The sequence below is a fragment of the Habropoda laboriosa genome, unplaced genomic scaffold, assembly GCF_001263275.1.
Source record: "Habropoda laboriosa isolate 0110345459 unplaced genomic scaffold, ASM126327v1 scaffold210, whole genome shotgun sequence".
Taxonomy (NCBI): Eukaryota; Metazoa; Arthropoda; class Insecta; order Hymenoptera; family Apidae; genus Habropoda; species Habropoda laboriosa.
The window spans coordinates 726,278-733,341 of NW_017100373.1; the positions used below are offsets into that span (position 1 = coordinate 726,278).

At 29.8% G+C, this 7,064-nt stretch overlaps 2 protein-coding genes across 2 annotated transcripts; one reads left to right on the top strand and one right to left on the bottom strand.

The window, feature by feature from the left end:
- Nucleotides 1–260: 260 nt before the first annotated feature.
- LOC108574927 (probable cytosolic oligopeptidase A) lies at nt 261–3,840 on the bottom strand. Its single transcript, XM_017937596.1, has 11 exons — nt 3,736–3,840; nt 3,443–3,606; nt 2,970–3,364; nt 2,759–2,915; nt 2,416–2,652; nt 2,219–2,345; nt 1,753–2,137; nt 1,567–1,679; nt 804–971; nt 602–733; nt 261–531 (listed from the first exon to the last, which is right to left on the bottom strand). Exons 1-11 carry the CDS (start codon nt 3,837–3,839, stop codon nt 261–263), a joined length of 2,253 nt encoding a protein of 750 aa, XP_017793085.1. The 5' UTR covers nt 3,840.
- Nucleotides 3,841–4,243: 403 nt separating this feature from the next.
- On the top strand, nt 4,244–5,858 carry LOC108574940. Its single transcript, XM_017937613.1, has 2 exons — nt 4,244–5,690; nt 5,780–5,858. Exon 1 carries the CDS (start codon nt 4,425–4,427, stop codon nt 5,574–5,576), a length of 1,152 nt encoding a protein of 383 aa, XP_017793102.1. The 5' UTR covers nt 4,244–4,424; the 3' UTR covers nt 5,577–5,690; nt 5,780–5,858.
- The last annotated feature ends 1,206 nt before the right edge of the window (nt 5,859–7,064 follow it).

Below are 7,064 nucleotides of genomic sequence, written 5' to 3' on the forward strand. Positions count from 1 at the left end.
TATGTTTAAAAATTATGTTTACAAGTTATTGCATTTTACTTTTTTGATTATTTACTAATTTAAAAGCATTATTTGTATATATTATGAGTAAAAATTATATTGCCTTTGTAAACAATAATACAATGAAAATTAAAATAAATATTTAGATTTACATTTAACATGTGAAATTTTTTACCTTTGAAGTTATATAGTATTGCAATGAAAGTAAACTTTTTTATTAAGAAATAAAATTTCTTCTATTATTTATCATTGTACAAATTTTATATTTGACTGTTTAGTAAATTATTTTCATTAGCAGTATTTAACATACTACATTTTACATCCAGTTCCAAATTTTTCAAAAGCGCTTTTGGACTAGGATCTCTACCCCTAAACTTCCTGAAAACTTCACGTGCAGAGTAAGTACCACCTGTGGACAAAAATGTTTCACGATACCTACTGCCAAGTTCCTTTAACTGCTCTTTATTCTTATCAGGCACATCTTGGAAAGCACTGTACAAATCAGCTGCAATCATTCTTGACCAAATATTACTGAAAATAAGATTTTTATTTTTTATAATTTTCAAATTTGCCTGCATTTTTAACATTTATTAAATTTTACCTGTAGTAAGCTGCTGCCCAATCTCCACTAAATATTTCTTTAAAAGAACAAATATGACTATCTTTTTTATATGCTGGAAGTACAAAGTACTTATCCCATAAACGACCCATTATATTATTCCAAAAGTCCTTACTATAAATATCAGAAGAAATTATATGCACTATTATTTACAATATATTTAAAATATTCTTCTTATTCTTACCTAGAATATAATTCTAAATCAAAGTGTGATAAATAGAGTTCCTTGCATAAATAATAACCTGCTAAATGTATCTTTAAGTGCTTTAACTTTTCAATCATTTCTAAAGGTATCACTTCTCCTGTATCTTGATGACATGAAATTTCTTGCAAAAAAGATGGTTCATATAACCTAATAAAAAATAAAAATTTATGTGAATGTATGTATATTACAATATTTCAAACGAAAGTTGTAGGGTATAGAGGGCGACATATTGTTTTGTAATTTTTTTGATTTTCAATGACCTTGAAGAGCCCTGTAAAGGTCATATTTAAGTTTTTAAATGGAAACGTATATTTTTGATTATGTATTCTTGTAGCCGATATTGAGTCGTTTTGAAAACACTGCATACTTGTGGTTTTTGCGTAAATTATTATCGAAATATCAGCTTCCAAGTTTTACATGTCACCGGCATTAGCTCACATAAAGTAAATTATTTTCCCTTGCAGTTGACCTTCAGTGACCTTGAATGACGTTGAGCTTAGGTCATTATACTAGTCTTAAAACACTCTACTAGACGATACGTAAAAAAATATATCATTCCATTTAAAAAAACCAAGTAGACCTTCATTTGACCTTTATGCCTCCACCTATCGAAATACTATATACATCAAATTATATGTCCCTCGACACCAAGTAAGTTTAGTCTGATACTCAGGTGGCCTGTTTTAGGTACCTCACCTTGTATACACATAAGTCGTAAAGAGCAAAGAAATTTGAAACATACCAATTCTGAAGGAAATAATCGGAAATAAACATTGTATCCCATTCCATAAATGAAAATCCAGCAATATCTGCATATTCCACCGTTGTTAACGTGTGTTGCAACATATGTCCAAACTGAACAGCAAAAAAATTAACATATTAAAATAAATGCAGTCCTAAATACTATTTCGATGCTCGTAAAATTTACCTTTTGGAAGAGAGCTTGAAGATCTTTAAATGAAAGTAAAGAAGGATTCGCGCCAAGAGGTGGTGTAAAATTGAATATTAATGCAGCTAATGGTTTTGTACCACTTATTTTACTTCTGTTTTGTATTGGTATCATATATGCTAAATCATGTGTCAGTCGAAATTTTTCCTTACTTCTTGCATATAGATCTAAATAAAAGTGACTTATTGGATCTGTACTTGATCGTTTTAAGTCAAAAATATCAAAAAATCGAACATCTTTGTGCCAAATATCTGATTTCTTGCTTTCAATAATCTTTACATCAAATAACATTTCAATTAATTCAAACAAGCCGCATAATACTTTAGGTAGAGGAAAATAATTATTTATATCATCTTCCCTGTACCTGGCAATGATATTAGAATGATATATTGTACATGTATATACCCTTTTTTTACTATAAAGGTAAAGTTCACTCTATAATTACTTGTATACAGCACGTAGTCGTTGTCTGCCCCAATATGCTATATCCCAATGTTGAAGTGGACCCTGAAGTCCTCTTTCACTTGCAAATGCATAAATTTCTTTAATCTCATATTCTTGAGCAGGACGAGCTTTGATGGATGAAGTTAATTATTATGTACTGATTATTAATTGATACAAATACAATTACAAATTTTTTACCTGTGGCTAATAAGTTGTTAAATGTATGGTAAATATTTTCTACACTACCAGCCATTTTAGTTTCCATACTTAAGTCAGCAAATGTTTTGTATCCCAATAAATTAGCAGCTTGATTCCTTTGCTGCCTAATTCCTTCTAATGTTGTACTTGTTTCTACTGCTCTATCATGCAATACAGATGCCTTGGTAACATCTGCTTGCCAAACTTTCCATCTTAGAGCACGATCAGGGCAATATTCTAATTAATACATCACAAAAAGTTTAAAGAATGTATCCTTATTTTTATAACTATTATGCATTCATTCTCAATTTTCTTTTATACGTATTTTAATGTATTTTTATACCCATAAATAAGTGCATGACATCTGAATATAGAGTTACAATCCACGGACCAACATGAAAGCTAGAAGGATCTTGTGCCATAGATTTTAATAACTCTTTAGGAAAGTCTTCTACAATTTTAGGATCCCTTATTGTAAAAGTAAACATATTTGCAGCTACCTAAAAAAATAGCATTAATGCTAATATTCCTTTAATTTATTTACATATACAGACCTCTACTTTCTGCGAGTATTTGCTTAAATTACGAAATAACAATATATGCAAATCTGAAAATTGCAATTTCTTCTTTTCACTTAAATCCATTCCATTTAATTTTCCTTCCAATATAAATTTTGTTAAAACTCTTTTTTGCTCATCATTTAATTCACTTTCTTTGTTGTTCATAACATTTTTACATGCTTGATAAATTGGTGTACTGACAAATTTGGCAGCACAAGCTTTTCTACTACGATCATTAATACTTATGTAATATTGTGTAGGTATTAAACTCTGATTTCCAACATACAATGTTTTTGCAATGCCCCATGTGGTATTCAAAGATGTATATAATTCTTCTAAAGGATTTAATACATCCTTAAATAGAATTTTTGGACAAATATTCTCAACATCTGAGGAACAATTTTGCTGATTACAAGCATCTATAAGAAATTTCAACTTAAAGCAATGACAATAAATTAAAAAATTACTTTTTATTTGTTTCTCTAAGGTTTTAACTGCTTCTTCAAATTCTAAAGCTTGTCTTCCAATAGCAGCAACACATTTTTCTATTGTAATATTTGAAAATTCTGGACTTTTATCTTTTTTTAATAAAGGATATTTTCCTGGTAAATCGTCGCCGATTTCTGGAACACTATGAAAACAATTGTTAATATACCTTAGACATTAAAAACAACCTTATGCAATGTTTGCAAAAAATATTTAATATAAGAAATAAGATGTATAATTTTTATTTTGATTAACAGCGTTGTAATATACATACAGTATTAAAAAACCATTGCGTCTTGGGATTTTCAAGAAACTATTTTGTGACAAAAATATTCTTTTTCCGTAGAAAGAAGCCATTTCTATATTTTTTAAAAACATTTTACATTCATGGCTTTTCAAATTGCATTTTTAATCAAACACCGGTCCTTCGGTATTATATTATTTATTTCTCTATCGCCCCCTTTCACTTAACTAGCCACAATTCAGTCATGAATTGCGTGCGATTGAGTTCCGTGGACGTACTTCTATTTCTAGAATCCTAAGTCAATAGTTTGTAATTTAACTTGAATATGTGAATTTTTTTTAATTTGTATCATTATACGAAGAATCTTGTTTTTAAATATTAATAAGAAAAGAAAGAAATAAGTTAGACTGTAAAAATTGAATTTTTCATTATATAGTTATTAAATGTTAAATTTATGACGGTACATTTACGATGGCGCCACTATGAATGTCTTTAGAACTTAGAAAAAAGTTGTCGTCCAGAGATTCGAGACTACTCACTGTCTTAGTACGTGTTTTTTGAGATGATCACAATTGGGTGGAAAAAATTGCGTATGTTCTGACACGTAAATAAAGAAACGCTAGCTTCTTTAGATTGTAAAAGTATAATTTGATTAACTGTTTTCACGAAAAAATTGGCTGTTTTATCTCAACTACTATCACGAATTGACATCCGCAACAATGTCAGGAAAGTTACGAGGAAGTAGTGTCAAATGGGAGAGTTCGACAGAAGAAGATGACACGTACGAGACAAAATATAAAATGAAGTTGAGAGAATCGCTGAGGAACACGCAACAACCTGCTACAACTGAAAATATGGTCACAGAACCACGAAAGCGGGGTCGTGGCCCTTCTAAGAGGCCTTGTCTCAACAGAAACGCTTTAATGGCTCGAGAAAATAGGCTCAGGAAGAAAGCATATTTAGAAAAAATAGAAAACAAACTATTGTTTTACCAGCAAGAAAACAAAAATTTAGTGAACATTATAAGGAAACAGGGTGTTGACATCAAACGATTAAGTGGTGAAGTTGCTTATTTGAAGAGTGTATTGAATAATAACACCAGCATCACTGTTTTGCTGAAAACTATCAATGATGGTCTTCGTAAAATCAGTACACAGAAAAAGAATTCATTCCATCCACATTATGTTTCTGAATGTTCCAATGGATTGGGTACACAACATAAATGTACATGTTATACAAATCTGAAGGAGAATATATTAAACACTCAGAATACAAATATATTTATTACAAATGTCAATAGTGACCCATTGATAGAACATAGTACAACTGAGAATCAAAGCAGTGGCTCTTATGCTAATGCCAGAAGGCAATTCACTTGTAAGGATTCAAACATTGATAAAATATCTTCATCCTTTTTAGAATTAGATCACACTTATACTGTTTCCAAAACTCCTATAGTTGATATTAAGAATAATCTGCAGAATAAGGAAGCAACAAATACAATTACTTCAACTACCAGTTCAATATCAGAAAACAATTATATGGATAACACAAAAGAGTTAGATAATTTATTACCAATTACTCAAACAGATATATCTAATGTAGAGGAGAAAAAGGATGCCGATACCATTGGTATTGATTTTGATCAATTGTCCTCTTTCAACATGGATATATTTGAAGATCTTCCTAAATGTGATGAGATGATGAATACAGTAGATGGCTTAAATGATACATCCAACCTTTTTACGGAAGAAGAAATATCTCAAACATTAGATAACACTGGAATTTGTCTTCATGTTAATTCTGATAAAGTATCTTTAGAGTTTTGTTCCATTTGCCACTTAAATAGTAAAAACTCGGGATCAAATTGAAGGGGGAAACGATCGTAACTCTTGTAAGTCCACTCAATATTGAGTTACAGAAGAGGTCAACCAAAGATTTTGGAAGTATTTCTCGATCAGTGGAGTATAAAAGAATTAACGAAAGTAATATCCTATTTTAGCTTGTTTCTATGAATATTGTATTCAATGTGAGATTGTTTTATGTACAGTAGTAGATATCCTAATATTTTCAGGTATATCAAGAAGATATACATCAACATCTAGGTCTATCTGCTGCTGAAGCATCATAGAAATATTTTCCTCATGGAGCGAAAGTTGCGTTATTAGTATTTATATTATATGTATATACACGCAGACATATAAATACACATGAACATGCGCTTATATAGATACATGTGTGTACAAACATGTACACACATGCATACATATATGTACATAATGATACATACATATGCACATATGTATGTTTATTTTAAAAATAACAAATTTTTTATGTAGGTAAAGTCTCTAGAAATTGTAACTAATACATGTAGTAGTATAAAATACTTTTGTCACAGGCTGCATCATTACATAGTGGTATTTAACAACATAAAAACATTTTTTGTGAGAAGTGTTTATTATGTCTGATTGTAATAGCTAGGACATTGTAAAATTTGTCTGCCGTTTATGTGTAATGTTAAATCGTGTCACTTCTGTTCCTCTGAGACTGTAACTATTTGCTTTTTACAGGATAATACCATGTTGACATTGAAGTTTGCTAGCACCGGTCATGTGAAAAGGTGGGGGTTAATTTAATTTTACTAGCCAAAATGTAAATTTAGAGTTAATTAATGTAAATGTATACTGCATTCCTATTAGATAAATTATGTTAAAATTGTAACAATTACGATTTGTTTGTTCTATCTAGTTGAGATCTGGCATGCCTGACATGCTCTGTTTAACGCTTGGTGTTACATAGTATTTTGGAGCAATTACTATTAATTCTTATTGGAAAAATGTGTGGAATCACGATCGTCCCCCTTCTTTTGCATATTCAGTATATAATATAATAGAGAGGTTGAGTATGATTAATCTGACTTGTTTCTTATATGTGAAACAACATAAACATGCTACACAATGTAAAGGCTATTCCAAATTGTTCACATGTGCGTTTTGAATTTTCAATAATTTAATTTTCAGCTACATCCCGAGGATTTCCTGCCAATACGGAACATTCCATCCACTGATCGAGTATTATGGTAATTGAAATTAAAATTAAAAAATCAATATATCAAACATTTCTTTTTTAAATTACAAATTATTAGTAAAAGCGGTCTTGCAATGCCAGTTTTTACTTCATTTAATTATATGTAGTTTTCATAATGGAAAATCATATAAAATTATTACGAAAATAATCAAATATGATAGAATATTTGCTTTCAGTATTTATATTCGGAACAAGTACAAAATTTTTCAGTTTCTGGGGGAAAAGAAGTGTAACGATTTCACGTTATTGTTACAATATACTTCTGTTTCAAT

What these genes read in the sequence shown, in the direction of transcription:
- LOC108574927 (XM_017937596.1), bottom strand. Translation starts at nt 3,839, where the DNA reads ATGTTTTTAAAAAATATAGAAATGGCTTCTTTCTACGGAAAAAGAATA. An exon ending in AATACTCGCAGAAAGTAGAG is followed by an intron (nt 2,916 to 2,969) that starts GTCTGTATATGT and finishes CTATTTTTTTAG; the next exon opens with GTAGCTGCAAATATGTTTAC. An exon ending in TGGGCAGCAGCTTACTACAG is followed by an intron (nt 532 to 601) that starts GTAAAATTTAAT and finishes TCTTATTTTCAG; the next exon opens with TAATATTTGGTCAAGAATGA.
- LOC108574940 (XM_017937613.1), top strand. Translation starts at nt 4,425, where the DNA reads ATGTCAGGAAAGTTACGAGGAAGTAGTGTCAAATGGGAGAGTTCGACA.